The sequence below is a fragment of the Thalassophryne amazonica genome, chromosome 14 (genome assembly GCF_902500255.1).
Source record: "Thalassophryne amazonica chromosome 14, fThaAma1.1, whole genome shotgun sequence".
Lineage (NCBI taxonomy): Eukaryota > Metazoa > Chordata > Actinopteri > Batrachoidiformes > Batrachoididae > Thalassophryne > Thalassophryne amazonica.
In genome coordinates this window covers 88,786,028-88,804,293 of record NC_047116.1, presented here as the reverse complement: position 1 = coordinate 88,804,293, position 18,266 = coordinate 88,786,028, and the positions used below count along the sequence as shown (strand labels likewise).

The window sequence follows — 18,266 nt, the reverse complement described above, 5'->3', positions numbered from 1 at the left end:
ATCAACATTTACAGGCAGATATATTACACTCGTTTTATGAAACCAATTAGAGTAGACAGAGGAAAACTACATTTAAGCAAAAGGTTGTGGCCACCTTTCCAGCTGTTGGAACAATAATCAGTTTATTTTTCGAGTTGCTCTCACATAATCATTTACAGTGATCATGGAATCAAATATTTTTTCCACACCCAAAAGAAAATTATAACCTGTGTCTATAATATAAACTTACGACGGCATTTTAGGGCCACATAGAATTTTTTTTAGACTTCGAGAATAAAGTCGTAATGTTACGAGAAAAAAGGTCATAATTTTACGAGAAAAAAAGTCATAATATTTCGACTTTTTTCTTGTAATATTACAACTTTTTTCTCGTAAAATTACGACTTTTTTCCTCTTAAAATTACAACCTTTTTTCTCGTAATATTACGACTTTATTCTCGTAATATTACAACTTTTTTCTCGTAATATTACGACTTTATTCTCAAAGTCAAAAAAAAAAATTCAATGTGGCCCTAAAACTCCGTCGTAATAAATTAAACCTGAAAGGCTGAGAAAGTGCACCAACACTATGTGAGGCCGATGCCAGCAGAAGTCAAACTGAACTCGCATGACCACTACTTCAACCTGGCAATACTACCAGCACCGGAAAAACAGGCAGAGCGTAGCTAATTGTTCCAGCACAACAGAAAGATATCCATAACGGTAAATAAATATAAAAGTAAGGGTGTCACAACACACATATTTCTACTGAACTGTACGGTACACAGAATACACAGTACGACTCTGCACAGTATAATGTCCTTGGGTGATGTGCGCACATGTAGCATGCACGCTGACGTCTGTGAGATGTCTTGCAGCTAGCTCACTTCAGAGGTGTTAACTAGTTACAGAAACAGCGTTTTTGGATTTATAAGTGTTTACTACTCACTAGTCTTTACATACTATATGAGAAACATGTTAAGAAACGCAGTGGTTTCAGAGTGTTTTCCGCCATGTTGGATTAGCAGGCAGAGAGGAATCAGCCAGCTGACCATCTTGCATCTCTACTCTGATTGGCTGCAACTGTGTGCTTCCCAGCATTACTCGCGCAAGTCGTGGGAAGCCCTTACATGATCTATGACAATGCTATAATTGCTATCATAAACTCTGCAGGTTGCTGCCAAACAGTTCAAGGCATCTGTTCTTTTGAAATTTTACCCTTCGAAGCAACTTTTTATTAATTTTTTTCTAGACAATGCAAATTTTGACCATATTGGCAACATCGTATTATGAATCCCCCATTAAATGCTAATAAATAAAATTATAGTGGTGCCAATGAAATTTCTTTTGATGCCTTAAATCTTAAATAGCTTAGTGGTCCTATACTTTTAAGCAGTGGCGAGCCTTAAGCCCCATTTACACAGAGACGGTAAGAGCTCCCAGAAGAGTTTTTGGCTCCTCCGGGCCGTCTTAGGGATCAAACGCCGTTGTTAACGCCGGCGCTATGGGGCGTGGCTTAGTTCCGGCTTCACCGGGAATCGTCGAAAAAATTATTCAACATGTCGAATAATTCCGGGAGAGCTCCCGGAGAATTCGCGTCAGAACAGAGACAACGAGAACGGCGTTTGATACTTTTTAATCGCTGTTTCATCCTGTCCCTTCCTGTAGTGCCGCAGTTTACACCGCCGTTATTCGGCAGCCGGTGTTGTATCCCTAATCAACGGCGTATAAAATGGAGATAGAGCCCACATCGGCGTACACAACAGCGTTTTAACCGGCGACAGAGGCAGACAAAACGGCGGCGCTAGCGGACACCGTTCTAAACACCACCTCCCGGTTAAAACGGCGTTCCAAACAGCCGATAGGCGGCGGTCAGTATAAAAACGCTAGCGCGCTGCATGCACGCCTCTCACTCACGGCCAGCTCCAGATATTTTTGCAGAGAAGCTCCAGTATGCCCCCTAAAAGAAAGTTGGCAGCGGCAAGGACTTAAAATCAAATCAATTTTATTTATATAGTGCCAAATCACAACAAACAGTTGCCCCAAGGCACTTTATATTGTAAGGCAAGGCCATACAATAATTACGGAAAAACCCAACGGTCAAAACGACCCTCTGTGAGCAAGCACTTGGCGACAGTGGGAAGGAAAAACTCCCTTTAACAGGAAGAAACCTCCAGCAGAACCAGGCTCAGGGAGGGGCAGTCTTCTGCTGGGACTGGTTGGGGCTGAGGGAGAGAACCAGGAAAAAGACGTGCTGTGGAGGGGAGCAGAGATCAATCACTAATGATTAAATGCAGAATGGTGCATACAGAGCAAAAAGAGAAAGAAACACTCAGTGCATCATGGGAACCCCCCAGCAGTCTAAGTCTATAGCAGCATAACTAAGGGATGGTTCAGGGTCACCTGATCCAGCCCTAACTATAAGCTTTAGCAAAAAGGAAAGTTTTAAGCCTAATCTTAAAAGTAGAGAGGGTGTCTGTCTCCCTGATCTGAATTGGGAGCTGGTTCCACAGGAGAGGAGCCTGAAAGGTGAAGGCTCTGCCTCCCATTCTACTCTTACAAAGCCTAGGAACTACAAGTAAGCCTGCAGTCTGAGAGCGAAGCGCTCTATTGGGGTGATATGGTACTATGAGGTCCCTAAGATAAGATGGGACCTGATTATTCAAAACCTTATAAGTAAGAAGAAGAATTTTAAATTCTATTCTAGAATTAACAGGAAGCCAATGAAGAGAGGCCAATATGGGTGAGATATGCTCTCCCCTTCTAGTCCCTGTCAGTACTCTAGCTGCAGCATTTTGAATTAACTGAAGGCTTTTCAGGGAACTTTTAGGACAACCTGATAATAATGAATTACAATAGTCCAGCCTAGAGGAAATAAATGCATGAATTAGTTTTTCAGCATCACTCTGAGACAAGACCTTTCTGATTTTAGAGATACTGCGCAAATGCAAAAAAGCAGTCCTACATATTTGTTTAATATGCGCATTGAATGACATATCCTGATCAAAAATGACTCCAAGATCTCTCACAGTATTACTAGAGGTCAAGGTAATGCCATCCAGAGTAAGGATCTGGTTAGACACCATGTTTCTAAGATTTGTGGGGCCAAGTACAATAACTACAGTTTTATCTGAGTTTAAAAGCAGGAAATTAGAGGTCATCCATGTCTTTATGTCTGTAACACAATCCTGCAGTTTAGCTAATTGGTGTGTGTCCTCTGGCTTCATGGATAGATAAAGCTGGGTATCATCTGCGTAACAATGAAAATTTAAGCAATGCCGTCTAATAATACTGCCTAAGGGAAACATGTATAAAGTGAATAAAATTGGTCCTAGCACAGAACCTTGTGGAACTCCATAATTAACCTTAGTCTGTGAAGAAGATTCCCCATTTACATGAACAAATTGTAATATATTAGATAAATATGATTCAAACCACCACAGCGCAGTGCCTTTAATACCTATGGCATGCTCTAATCTCTGTAATAAAATTTTATGGTCAACAGTATCAAAAGCAGCACTGAGGTCTAACACAACAAGCACAGAGATAAGTCCACTGTCTGAGGCCATAAGAAGATCATTTGTAACTTTCACTAATGCCGTTTCTGTACTATGATGAATTCTAAAACCTGACTGAAACTTTTCAAATAGACCATTCCTCCGCACATGATCAGTTAGCTGTTTTACAACTACCCTTTCAAGAATTTTTGAAAGAAAAGGAAGGTTGGAGATTGGCCTATAATTGGCTAAGATAGCTGGGTCAAGTGATGGCTTTTTAAGTAATGGTTTAATTACTGCCACCTTAAAAGCCTGTGGTACATAGCCAACTAATAAAGATAGATTGATCATATTTAAGATCGAAGCATTAATTAATGGTAGGGCTTCCTTGAGCAGCCTGGTAGGAATGGGGTCTAATAGACATGTTGATGGTTTGGAGGAAGTAACTAATGAAAATAACTCAGACAGAACAATCAGAGAGAAAGAGTCTAACCAAATACCGGCGTCACTGAAAGCAGCCAAAGATAACGATACGTCTTTGGGATGGTTATGAGTAATTTTTTCTCTAATAGTTAAAATTTTATTAGTAAAGAAAGTCATGACGTCATTACTAGTTAAAGTTAAAGGAATACTCGGCTCAATAGAGCTCTGACTCTTTGTCAGCCTGGCTACAGTGCTGAAAAGAAACCTGGGGTTGTTCTTATTTTCTTCAATTAGTGATGAGTAGTAAGATGTCCTAGCTTTACGGAGGGCTTTTTTACAGAGCAACAGACTCTTTTTCCAGGCTAAGTGAAGATCTTCTAAATTAGTGAGACGCCATTTCCTCTCCAACTTACGGGTTATCTGCTTTAAGCTGCGTGTTTGTGAGTTATACCACGGAGTCAGGCACTTCTGATTTAAAGCTCTCTTTTTCAGAGGAGCTACAGCATCCAAAGTTGTCTTCAATAAGGATGTAAAACTATTGACGAGATATTCTATCTCACTTACAGAGTTTAGGTAGCTACTCTGCACTGTGTTGGTATATGGCATTAGAGAACATAAAGAAGGAATCATATCCTTAAACCTAGTTACAGCGCTTTCTGAAAGACTTCTAGTGTAATGAAACTTATTCCCCACTGCTGGGTAGTCCATCAGAGTAAATGTAAATCTTATTAAGAAATGATCAGACAGAAGGGAGTTTTCAGGGAATACTGCTAAGTCTTCAATTTCCATACCATAAGTCAAAACAAGATCTAAGATATGATTAAAGTGGTGGGTGGACTTATTTACATTTTGAGCAAAGCCAATTGAGTCTAATAATAGATTAAATGCAGTGTTGAGGCTGTCATTCTCAGCATCTGTGTGGATGTTAAAATCACCCACTATAATTATCTTATCTGAGCTAAGCACTAAGTCAGACAAAAGGTCTGAAAATTCACAGAGAAACTCACAGTAACGACCAGGTGGACGATAGATAATAACAAATAAAACTGGTTTTTGGGACTTCCAACTTGGATGGACAAGCCTTAGAGTCAAGCTTTCAAATGAATTAAAGCTCTGTCTGGGTTTTTGATTAATTAATAAGCTGGAATGGAAGATTGCTGCTAATCCTCCCCCTCGGCCCGTGCTACGAGCGTTCTGGCAGTTAGTGTGACTCGGGGGTGTTGACTCATTTAAACTAACATATTCATCCTGCTGTAACCAGGTTTCAGTAAGGCAGAATAAATCAATATGTTGATCAATTATTATATAATTTACTAACAGGGACTTAGAAGAGAGAGACCTAATGTTTAATAGACCACATTTAACTGTTTTAGTCTGTGGTGCAGTTGAAGGTGCTATATTATTTTTTCTTTTTGAATTTTTATGCTTAAATAGATTTTTGCTGGTTATTGGTGGTCTGGGAGCAGGCACCATCTCTACGGGGATGGGGTAATGAGGGGATGGCAGGGGGAGAGAAGCTGCAGAGAGGTGTGTAAGACTACAACTCTGCTTCCTGGTCCCAACCCTGGATAGTCACAGTTTGGAGGATTTAAGAAAATTGGCCAGATTTCTAGAAATGAGAGCTGCTCCATCCAAAGTGGGATGGATGCCGTCTCTCCTAACAAGACCAGGTTTTCCCCAGAAGCTTTGCCAATTATCTATGAAGCCCACCTCATTTTTTGGACACCACTCAGACAGCCAGCAATTCAAGGAGAACATGCGGCTAAACATGTCACTCCCGGTCGGATTGGGGAGGGGCCCAGAGAAAACTACAGAGTCCGACATTGTTTTTGCAAAGTTACACACCGATTCAATGTTAATTTTAGTGACCTCCGATTGGCGTAACCGGGTGTCATTACTGCTGACGTGAATTACAATCTTACCAAATTTACGCTTAGCCTTAGCCAGCAGTTTCAAATTTCCTTCAATGTCACCTGCTCTGGCCCCCGGAAGACAATTGACTATGGTTGCTGGTGTCGCTAACTTCACATTTCTCAAAACAGAGTCGCCAATAACCAGAGTTTGATCCTCGGTGGGTGTGTCGCCGAGTGGGGAAAAACGGTTAGAAATGTGAACGGGTTGGCGGTGTACACAGGGCTTCTGTTTAGGGCTACGCTTCCTCCTCACAGTCACCCAGTCGGCCTGCTTTCATGGCTGCTCGGGATCTGCTGGAAGGGAACTAACAGCGGCTAAGCTACCTTGGTCCGCACCGACTACAGGGGCCTGGGCTAGCTGTAGAATTTTCCACAGTGCGGAGCCGAATCTCCAATTCGCCCAGCCTGGCCTCCAAAGCTACAAATAAGCTACACTTATTACAAGTACCATTACTGCTAAAGGAGGCCGAGGAATAACTAAACATTTCACACCCAGAGCAGAAAAGTGCGGGAGAGACAGGAGAAGCCGCCATGCTAAATCGGCTAAGAGCTAGTAGCTGCGCTAAGCTAGCAGATTCCTAAAAACACACAAAGTGAATAATGTGTAAATAATTTAGAGGTGATTCAGCAGAGGGAGTGCTTTAGTTAAGGCATGTGAAGATTACACTGTGAAACAAATCATTATCTAGTTATCTAGATCAATCTAACTGCGCAGATTAAACAGCTAACAGATACAGTAAAACACAGCAACACTTAAAGAAGAAGGAAACCAAGAGGTCTGGTTCAGAAGCAGAGGGGAGGCCTGTGGTGGAGACGGAGCAACACGTTGAGGAGGGGGAAAGGAAGGAGAAGAAAAGGCTGAGGATGATCTCCCTCCCGCTGTAGCGACAGAGGCATGTATTCCTGCTGCTTCAGCCTATTATACTCTGGGGGCGGTGCCTATATGCAAATGATCCTGGAGTAACGCAGGATTTGCCTGGATAAAAACCTGGGTATTAACCAGCGGTACACAGGGCATTATCGGCGGCAGCAGAACACCGCCTTTTCAAACCGTCTTTCTCGCCATCTTCTTTTTGTGCGACGTCACTCCGTGACACAGACATGCTGCACAAATCTTTTAAAAACTTGAAAGCTCTAAAAGTTTGGGATGTCCACATGCTACATTTAGCTTAAGTGTCGCACAGGAGCCACACAGCGTCACCGCAGCAACCAGCCACTCCTGCTTTACGACAACTGTCGTAACAGCTACACTTTGAGTTGCATTTTTCCTCGGCGAAACGCCGCGGATCCGAGGAAAATGATTTGTATCTGTAACACACAGATCAGTGTTCGTAGACTTATAAAACTTACATGATGTCGTAAAAAAAGAGAACACTTTGCGATAAGCATTTTAAAAACTCAGTGATGTTCACGATTAAAGAGTACATCACTAACACCCCCCCCCCCCCCCCGATGAAAACCGCGGAATTCCGTGGAGTTTTCACAGCCCTGATTAACCCCCGCCACTTTATTCGGCGGATTTAGCGGCGTCTTATCCACCTATTTGCAGATAGTATGGCGGTCAAAACGCCAGCGAAATGCTCCACGCCTTTCCACCGCGAAAACAGCCGGAACTACCGCGAACTTCAGTCTACGTACTACCCGCCGACAAAACCGTCTATATGTAAATGGGGCTTTAGCATAGCACGAGTCAAACACCATGCTGAGGGAAAAAGAAAGAGTGAAGCTCCTTGCACACAGAAGTTAGTTGACCCGCGTGGATCCTTTAAACCTCCTGTGTGGAAAAATGACAACCCCTGTTGTAACCAATAGCAGCAGTGGAAAGCGAGTCATGAACCACATGAAGACTGAGTGCTGATGTTGTTCCACACTTATCCGGTATGTGAATGAAAACATCCCCGTTCACGAAAGAAATTTAGCCTTACACATTTGCTTTTGTCTTTTTGTTGCTTTTTTAGCCCACTGTCCCAAAGTCGTATTAAATCATTACATCTAAACACAAATGTGAACTGAACAGTGACTTCTGTGTACTGTGACACCCATGTATAAAAGACATGGCCATTATAAGCATTTCATCAGAAATAGGATGTAAATCGGTGATTCTCACTGCTGCAACAGACGCTGCCTCGCCCTGCAGTGATGTCACAGAAGTTATCATCAGATTCATGTCCTGGACCTCCTCCGGGAGTGGTGGGCTATTTACTGTTGAAGCAGAAGAGCCTCCTTTCTTGCTACTGGAGCCCAGTGTGGTGACACTGGCGATCCTGATCTCTGAATCTGGCTCTGTGCTGCTAAGGACACTGGGTGAGTGGGGTGCAGAGGAACCTTCAGGAGGTGCTGGTGAGGAGTCTTCATCATCAATCACGATGGGCTCTGCAGCTATGGCTGGAACTGTTGAAGGTGCTGCCACCATACTTGCACTGGAAGACACAGGAGGACTGGGGGTGTCGGAAGGCATTGTGTCTACAGTCCCTTTTGCAGTTGACATAGTAACTGCCACCTCTTGGCAGTTTGTGCTGGATGCATCTTGAGAGTGGGTGGCAGCAGAAAGCTCTGTGACCTCCTCCCCGACCACAACCACATCATCATCATTGTCCTCTATGATGTCCTCTTTAGCAGTTTCATCTTCCGTTACTGTGGAAACTGCATCCCCAGACTTTTCAGGGAGGGGTGTGATAGCGGTCTGTTGCTGGGGGGAAGGAGTGGGATCCATGAGTTCCACCTGCTCCACAGCCTCTTCTGCTACAGCATCCATGAGTTCCACCTGCTCAGCAGCCTCTTCTGCTACAGCAGGGTGTGGCTCCAACTCCCCATCCATCGCTAAAGCAGCCACCTAGCAACACACACACACACAGAGAGACAAAAAAGAATTATGTGAAGAAATCACCTTTAATTAGGTTTATTTTTTTAAATAATCAGACTGACAACAGCCAACCAAGAATGTAACCCGTTATGTGTGCTGCTGAGTCAGTGCATCTCAAAAATAGCTCTTTACATTATTAAAAAGAAAACAAAAAACAAAAACTGCAGATCTGTGAGCAAGCTGACAAAACGATAACCCCGCTCTGCTGTACAAATTAGTCGCGCACACACACACACACACACTGAACAAAAATATAAATGCAACACTTTTGTTTTTGCTCTCATTTTTCATGAGCTGAACTCAAAGACTGAAAACATTTTCTATGTACACAGAAGACCTATTTCTCTCAAATATTGTTCACAAATCTGTGTTAGTGAGCACTTCTCCTTTGCAGATAATCCATCCCACCTCACAGGTGTGGCATATCAAGATGCTGATTAGCAGGGTTGGGTAGGATTACTTTGAAATGTAATCCAAAAGTAATCAGATTACAAGTAATCCAAATGTAATCCACATGTATTCTTTCAAAGTAATCCTACCCAACCTTGCTGATTAGACAGCATGATGATTGCACAGGAGTGCCTTAGGTGTGCCACAATAAAATATAGTACTTAGAAAATGTTTTAGATCTTTGACTTCAGCTCATGAAAAATGGGAGCAAAAACAAAAGTGTTGCATTTATATTTTTTCAGTGTATACACACACACACACACACACACACACACACACACACACACACACACACACACACACACACACACACACACACCGTATTTCACCATCATCCCCAGCCCACCCCTTTTTTGAAGAACGTTTGTTACATGCCCACCCAAAATATAATTAAATTAGAGTGCGAGGCGGGGTACACCCAGGACAGGACGCCAGTCTGTCACAGATGGGTATTCCAACGAACATTATATTGGTCATGCTTAGAGATGGATATCAAAAACTGGTTCCTGTTAAGAATCAATTCAATCCACCGACATCAACAGCATTTTTGCTCAACGTTTTCCTTATCAATTCTTCAGTTCACATTACAGCGGAGCAGCCATTGTTTTTGAGGGTGTGTTTTGGTAAAATGATCATTTCTCTATGTTGATCGTGGGCCCACCATTTCTGCAGCGGGTTGCAACTCTGCTTGAAGCATCGAAGCTTGAAGGTCCGCAATTTCTTCATAAAAGCCCCCTCAAAGCCATTTTAAAATGTCAATCGTAAGTCACCTTTGTGCTGATTAAAGTCACAAACTGGGACTCTTGTCTTATTGCAGGCAAGAAACGAGAATTGTTCTCTGTTCCACATCCGAGTTTTACGCGATGGTTACGCAATCACTTTTTATTTTAAAATTTCTAAAATTCCACCCTTTAAACTCAGAGTGAAAGTAATTTCTACATCATGAATTAAAAGAAATAAAAATCTAAAAGCCAAAATGATGGTATGAATAAGTAAGTGCCCCCTTTATTATAACACATACAAACCATCACTTTTACATCCAATTTTCTTCTACAAGTCAGGGGATGGATACATCAGCATTTCCAAGACACTGAGTATGTCTTGGTCTTTATTTACATCAATTATGTACACTCAACAAAAATATAAACGCAACACTTTTGGTTTTGCTCCCATTTTGTATGAGATGAACTCAAAGATAGGTGAAAGGGTTAGTTACTGAAAGGTGCAGTTTTGCTTTATTGGGGGGGGGGGGGGGGGGGGGATACCAGTCAGTATCTGGTGTGACCACCATTTGCCTCATGCAGTGCAACACATCTCCTTTGCATAGAGTTGATCAGGTTGTCAATTGTGGCCTGTAGAATGTTGGTCCACTCCTCTTCAATGGCTGTGCGAAGTTGCTGGATATTGGCAGGAACTGGTACACGCTGTCGTATACGCCGGTCCAGAGCATCCCAAACATGCTCAATGGGTGACATGTCCGGTGAGTATGCCGGCCATGCAAGAACTGGGACATTTTCAGCTTCCAAGAATTGTGTACAGATCCTTGCAACATGGGGCCGTGCATTATCCTGCTGCAACATGAGGTGATGTTCTTGGATGTATGGCACAACAATGGGCTCAGGATCTCGTCACGGTATCTCTGTGCATTCAAAATGCCATCAAAATGCACCTGCGTTCTTCGTCCATAACAGACGCCTGCCCATACCATAACCTCACCGCCACCATGGGCCACTCGATCCACAACGACATCCGAAAACCGCTCACCCACACGACGCCACACACGCTGTCTGCCATCTGCCCTGGACAGTGTGAACTGGGATTCATCCATGAAGAGAACACCTCTCCAACGTGCCAAACGCCAGTGAATGTGAGCATTTGCCCACTCAAGTCGGTTACGACGACGAACTGGAGTCAGGTCGAGACCCCGATGAGGACGACGAGCATGCAGATGAGCTTCCCTGAGACGGTTTCTGACAGTTTGTGCAGAAATTCTTTGGTTATGCAAACTGATTGTTTCAGCAGCTGTCCGAGTGGCTGATCTCAGACGATCTTGGAGGTGAACATGCTGGATGTGGAGGTCCTGGGCTGGTGTGGTTACACGTGGTCTGCGGTTGTGAGGCTGGTTGGATGTACTGCCAAATTCTCTGAAACGCCTTTAGAGACGACTTATGGTAGAGAAATGAACATTCAATACACGAGCAACAGCTCTGGTTGACATTCCTGCTGTCAGCATGCCAATTGCACGCTCCCTCAAATCTTGCGACATCAGTGGCATTGTGCTGTGTGATAAAACTGCACCTTTCAGAGTGGCCTTTTATTGTGGGCAGTCTAAGGCACACCTGTGCACTAATCATGGTGTCTAATCAGCATCTTGATATGGCACACCTGTGAGGTGGGATGGATTATCTCAGCAAAGGAGAAGTGCTCACTATCACAGATTTAGACTGGTTTGTGAACAATATTTGAGGGAAATGGTGATATAGTGTATGTGGAAAAAGTTTTAGATCTTTGAGTTCATCTCATACAAAATGGGAGCAAAACCAAAAGTGTTGCGTTTAGATTTTTGTTGAGTGTAGAAATACAAACAATAGGGCGCTCTATTGTAAATCTGTGTGGAGCAGACCATTCTCAAAAACTAAGGGGCCGTGCAAGAAGGAGACAAGTGAGGAAAGTCAACAACACACCCAACCCTGAGCAAGTTATAGACTCTGTGGCTGCGACTGGAGAAATTATGCATAGTGCAAGTTTTGAATTTTGCATCACTACTCATAGCGTCATAGTGGAGTAAAGCAGAGAAGAATTTTCTTTCAACAAAACAGATCAAATCTAGGCTGGCATCTCTGATGGGCCTTCTGGCAAATTGCAGCTGAACTTTGAAGTTTTTTTTGTTGTTTTTTTTTAAGAAAAATCCTTCTCTGTGCCACTTCATCATGAAGGTGTACAACTGGTGATGCAAAAATCAACTGATTCCATTCAAAGTGAATCAGTGAAATCACCTGGTGGAATGGGTGGTTGCAAAGAAAGCCTGTACACTCTGGGCCCTTTCTGGAATAAGTTGAATACCCCTACTCTAGTCTCATGCTCTGTGCAGGAAGGCATGGTCATCCCCCTCAGCCTACTCTCCATGTGAGACAAACACAGGAAACAGCGAACCATCCATTTGAAGCAAGTGACCACATGATACCACCCAGAAACTTTGGAAGCATAAATGGGATTAGTTAATTCACAGTTTCCCTCTCAAAATGTGATCTTAAAAGTGAAAGCGTACCAATCCAGTGTTTCTGTGTAGGCTCTCAGTTGTCCAGGTGGTTTCCATAGTAGAGAAGCTTGAATCTTCGACTGGACCGGGTTGCTTGACGCAAGGACGTTTCGCTTCAAATCGCAGAAGGTTCCTCAGCTAAAATTCTTGCTCTGGTAGTCTGACTTCTGTCTTGACTCTTGTAGAGTCAAGACAGGAGACTGTCTTGACTCTACAAAAACCAGGGAGAGCTGACATTTACTGTTTGGTATGCTTATATATTTTGTGACAAGGATGAACGCTGCAAAAACAAAGTTGATAGGACTAAAATTTTTGGAGACATTAGCAATTTTAGCTAACCAATAAACAATGGATTCTGTGCTGCAATGCACCATGGGAGTTCAGGATTTTAAATGTTATTGTGGTTTATATTAGTTTAATAGTGCTGTTAGTGTTATTGATTCATTGTGTTTTTGTAGCTCAATTGGTTTTGTTAGTTTAGATAAGTCTCATGTTGCTATTACCATGAGAGACTTAAGTTTCATGTTGTACCATGAGTGAAATGTGTAGTGGTTTTAATGTCTTCAGCCACTGTCTTTGTTTGCCAAATTAAAACCACCTGCTTACAGCAGCTGTGCAGGTGTGCATGCAACTTCAATCAGGGACAAACAGAGCACAGCTGACATTTGCTGTTTGGTACGCAATGTATTTTGGGTCAAGCATGAACAGCACCAAAACAGAACACTGATAGGACTAATAGTTTTGGAGAAATGACGAATATTAGCTAAAGTTGCTAATTACATTTTGGACTTGCACGCCTTTCCAGCAGGGGGCAGCAAATCACCTTTATATTAAAAGCATGAATGTAAGTGCATATAATTGTAAATATGTTAAAAACAGGGACGCACTAATCCACAGTTTTTCACTTCTGAGCCGATCCCGATACCTGAATTTGGATATCTGTCGATACTATTCTGATACCAGAGTTCTGTTTGCTTAAACAGTATTACTATTGTTGTTGTTGACTTTATATGAGGATTTTCTTAAAAAGAAGGCCCCAAAGTTCAGCTACAATTTGCCAGAAGGTGTATCTAAGATGCAAGCCTAGATGTGATGTTTTGGTGGACTTTTATAGCCTTATTTTTATAGACTTAAGGAGAAAAGACAGTACACTGTCTGTCTGTCTCTCCTTCTCAATTTTCACTTTCAATGGAACTTTACTGACATGGGAAACATCTGTTTACATTGTCAACGCAAGTGTTAAGTTCTCTCTCTCTCTCTCTCTCTCTCTCTCTCTCTGTCTCTCTCTCTCTCTTGAGCTAACGTGGAACTTTTTTGAAACACGAAGCCTTTCAACTGTAAAATAAACTCATCAGCGATGCTCACGCAACAAACTCTGGCTTAATACTGAAGGATTTTAATGGAGATTTTTTTCCCTTTCAACAGGCAGAATCTCTGTTCAACTGTCCTTAGCTGCGCTGAGCTGCCGTTTCAACTGACCCCTACCTGGCTGAGATATATATATATATATATATATATATATATATATATATATATATATATATATATATATATATCTATATATATATATATATATATATATATATATATATATATATATATATATATATAGAGAGAGAGAGAGAGAGAGAGAGAGAGAGAGAGAGAGAGAGAGAGAGAGAGAGAGAGAGAGAGAGAGAGAGAGAGAGATATATATAGATAGATAGATAGCTGAGTTACCCGTTCTACGCACAGGTAATAGAGAAACATTTTAGCCATGACTTGAGACTTGCTGATTCATGACTTCGTCCCACCTCTGGTAAGTTGCGCTGCATTTTGTGTATGTTCTCATCATTCATTTTCATAGTACAATGTGTAACATTCATGAGACTCAAGTAAGTAATGATAAAAAGGTGATAGCATGTCATATCACGGCAATGCTGTGGGATATACACTCAACAAAAATATAAATGCAACACTTTTGGTTTTGCTCCCATTTTGTGTGAGATGAACTCAAAGATCTAAAACTTTTTCCACATACACTATATCACCATTTCCCTCAAATATTGTTCACAAACCAGTCTAAATCTGTGATAGTGAGCACTTCTCCTTTGCTGAGATAATCCATCCCACCTCACAGGTGTGCCATATCAAGATGCTGATTAGACACCATTAGTGCACAGGTGTGCCTTAGACTGCCCACAATAAAAGGCCACTCTGAAAGGTGCAGTTTTATCACACAGCACAATGCCACAGATGTCACAAGATTTGAGGGAGCGTGCAATTGGCATGCTGACAGCAGGAATGTCAACCAGAGCTGTTGCTCGTGTATTGAATGTTCATTTCTCTACCATAAGCCGTCTCCAAAGGCGTTTCAGAGAATTTGGCAGTACATCCAACCAGCCTCACAACCGCAGACCACGTGTAACCACACCAGCCCAGGACCTCCACATCCAGCATGTTCACCTCCAAGATCGTCTGAGACAAGCCACTCGGACAGCTGCTGAAACAATCGGTTTGCATAACCAAAGAATTTCTGCACAAACTGTCAGAAACCGTCTCAGGGAAGCTCATCTGCATGCTCATCGTCCTCATCGGGGTCTCGACCTGACTCCAGTTCGTCGTCATAACCGACTTGAGTGGGCAAATGCACACATTCGCTGGCGTTTGGCACGTTGGAGAGATGTTCTCTTCACGGATGAATCCCGGTTCACACTGTCCAGGGCAGATGGCAGACAGCGTGTGTGGCGTCGTGTGGGTGAGCGGTTTTCTGATGTCAATGTTGTGGATTGAGTAGCCCATGGTGGCGGTGGGGTTATGGTATGGGCAGGCGTCTGTTATGGACGAAGAACACAGGTGCATTTTATTGATGGCATTTTGAATGCACAGAGATACCGTGACGAGATCCTGAGCCCATTGTTGTGCCATACATCCATGAACATCACCTCATGTTTCAGCAGGATAACGCACAGCTCCATGTTGCAAGGATCTGTACACAATTCTTGGAAGCTGAAAATGTGCCAGTTCTTGCATGGCCGGCATACTCGCCGGACATGTCACCCATTGAGCATGTTTGAGATGCTCTGGACCGGCGTATACGACAGCGTGTACCAGTTTCTGCCAATATCCAGCAACTTCGCACAGCCATTGAAGAGGAGTGGACCAACATTCCACAGGCCACAATTGACAACCTGATCAACTCTATGCGAAGGAGATGTGTTGCACTGCATGAGGCAAATGGTGGTCACACCAGATACTGACTGGTATCCCCCCCAATAAAACAAAACTGCACCTTTCAGAGTGGCCTTTTATTGTGGGCAGTCTAAGGCACACCTGTGCACTAATCATGGTGTCTAATCAGCATCTTGGTATGGCGCACCTGTGAGGTGGGATGGATTATCTCAGCAAAGGAGAAGTGCTCACTATCACAGATTTAGACTGGTATGTGAACAATATTTGAGGGAAATGGTGATATTGTGTATGTGGGAAAACTTTTAGATCTTTGAGTTCATCTCATACAAAATGGGAGCAAAACCAAAAGTGTTGCGTTTATATTTTTGTTGAGTGTATAATGTTCTTAGTGTCTATGCAGATGTTTCAGAATCAGAATCACCTTTATTGTCATTGCACAACAATCAACACAACGAAATTTGCTTGTGCATCCTCAAAAACACCGGCTCTATCCCCAGCTCTATTACATTTCATCCATTTAGCACTTGGGATTTTACAACCCAATGCCCCCATTTTCTTGGGAGGCATATCGACAGTCTGCATGCTGTACACAGCAGGTACATTTTAAGTCAAAAGATGCACACCTTAACTCGCATGCAGTGCGCACTGGCCCATTCAGATTCTAATTAAAGTCCACCCTCACCAGCCGCTACTATGTAGTAAGTAAAGTGTGATGCTGCTACCTGAACTGTGTACCATGTGAACTGTGAAAATAAGGCTCCAGTGAGCATGTCGTGATCTAATATATAAGGCTGACCATGTATGTGTGTGTGTTCGTGCACGTGTGCTTGGTGCCCCCAGTCACCATACCAAGTTTGGTGTTGATTGCTTAATTACTGTGGCTGTGCATAGAGAACAGAAACTGTGCCACAAACATTGCATCTTATATATATATATAGATTGCAGCAACAACACCAAACGGTCACAAGGAAAAGTGAGGATTTAGTTCAATGTGCACGCTTTTGACAGATTGTTAGAATTTTAGAATGATTAAGAGGTTTTACATTGTCATCTGACAGTTAATAATCACATTATTAGTGTGAAGTTCGCTGATCCACAGGAGGATTGTTTTCCACCGGCGCGGCTCCACCTGAAGCCCGAGGCGTCAGCGCAGTTCCACCGGCGTGGCTTCACCAAGGCCCGATGCGTCAGCGCACATCCACTGGCGCGGCTCCACCTGAAGCCCGAGGCGCCAGCGCAGTTCCACCGGCGCGGCTCCATTTGAAGCCCGAGGCGCCAGCGCAGTTCCACTGGCGCGGCTCCACCTGAAGCCCGAGGCGCCAGCGCAGTTCCACCGGCGCGGCTCCACCTGAAGCCCGAGGTGCCAGCGCAGTTCCACCGGCGCGGCTCCACCTGAAGCCCGAGGCGCCAGCGCAGTTCCACCGGCGCGGCTCCACCTGAAGCCCGAGGCGCCAGCGCAGTTCCACCGGCGCGGCTCCACCTGAAGCCCGAGGCATCAGCGCAGTTCCACCGGTGCGGCTTCACCGAGGCCCGAGGCGCCAGCGCAGTTCCACCGGTGCGGCTTCACCGAGGCCCGAGGCGCCAGCGCAGTTCCACCGGCGCGGCTTTACTGAGGCCCGAGGCGCCAGCGCGGAGTTATCTGACCATGGCTCCGAAGAAGGCACTGACGACGGAGGAGGGAGACGATATCAAGAAGTCCCTGGACTTTTTGTCTGAGGAAATCTCTGTTGTTAAAATGCAGCAGAAATCCATTATGGAGCTGGTGGAAGAAGTGAAGGCTCTCCGGATCCAGAATGCTGAGAAAGACCGGCGTCTGGTGTACCTGGAGAACCGTGTTGCGGAGTTGGAACAGTACACAAGGATGAATGACGTTATTATTACAGGAATTCATATTAAACCTCGATCCTACGCACGGGCGGTGTCAGAAGACAGCGGAGGGGAGGCCAGCAAGCAGGAGGTCAGCTCAGTGGAACAACAGGTGGCTGACTTCCTGCAATCTAAAGGTATTCAAATGGACTGTAATAACATTGAAGCGTGCCACCCCCTGCCCAGGAGAGAGGATGGAGACAAGCGAGCTGTTATAATGAGGTTTGTCAACAGAAAACATAAATGGCATTGTTAAAACAGGGACAGAAACTCAAAGGAACAAACGTATTCATCAATGAACATCTGACCAAAAGAAACGCAGACATCGCCAGGAAAGCTCATTTCTTAAAAAAGCAGGGAAAAAATTCAACAGACATGGACATCCAACTGCAAAACATTTATCAAATTGAATGGAACACCAGAACAAGCGAAGGTTATGGTAATCAGGAACATCGAGGAACTGGACAAATACGACCAATAAGGTATGAGGACACAAACACATCATAACACCATGACACAGACCAGAGGAACCTATTCATCTACTACATCATCTACATCTGGAGACAAGAAGGATATAACTCAAAGGACTGCTGATCATGGAAAAGTAGAACTGAGAACATTTAAATACAGAGACCACAATGTACTGGACTTGGAGCACGATAGAGACCCGGACAATAATTTCTTCTCAAATATCAATGACAGTTGTTGCTATTATACAGATGAACAGTTTAATCGGATCATTAAAACGGATAACAAGTTATCAATAATCCATTTCAACAGCAGAAGTCTATATGCAAACTTTAACAACATTAAAGAATATTTAAGTCAATTTAAAAAAATATTTA

General features: G+C 43.4%; 1 protein-coding gene across 2 annotated transcripts in view; it reads right to left on the bottom strand.

Annotated features, from left to right (window-relative positions):
• zmym2 (zinc finger, MYM-type 2) overlaps window positions 1-18,266 on the bottom strand; it is a 122,425-nt gene that overhangs the window by 94,706 nt on the left and 9,453 nt on the right. For both annotated transcript variants that reach the window (XM_034185989.1, XM_034185990.1), the window contains exon 2: window positions 7,920-8,645. In XM_034185989.1, the coding sequence (XP_034041880.1) occupies window positions 7,920-8,630 (711 nt within the window). In that variant the 5' untranslated portion in view covers window positions 8,631-8,645. The remainder of the gene's footprint in view (window positions 1-7,919; window positions 8,646-18,266) is intronic.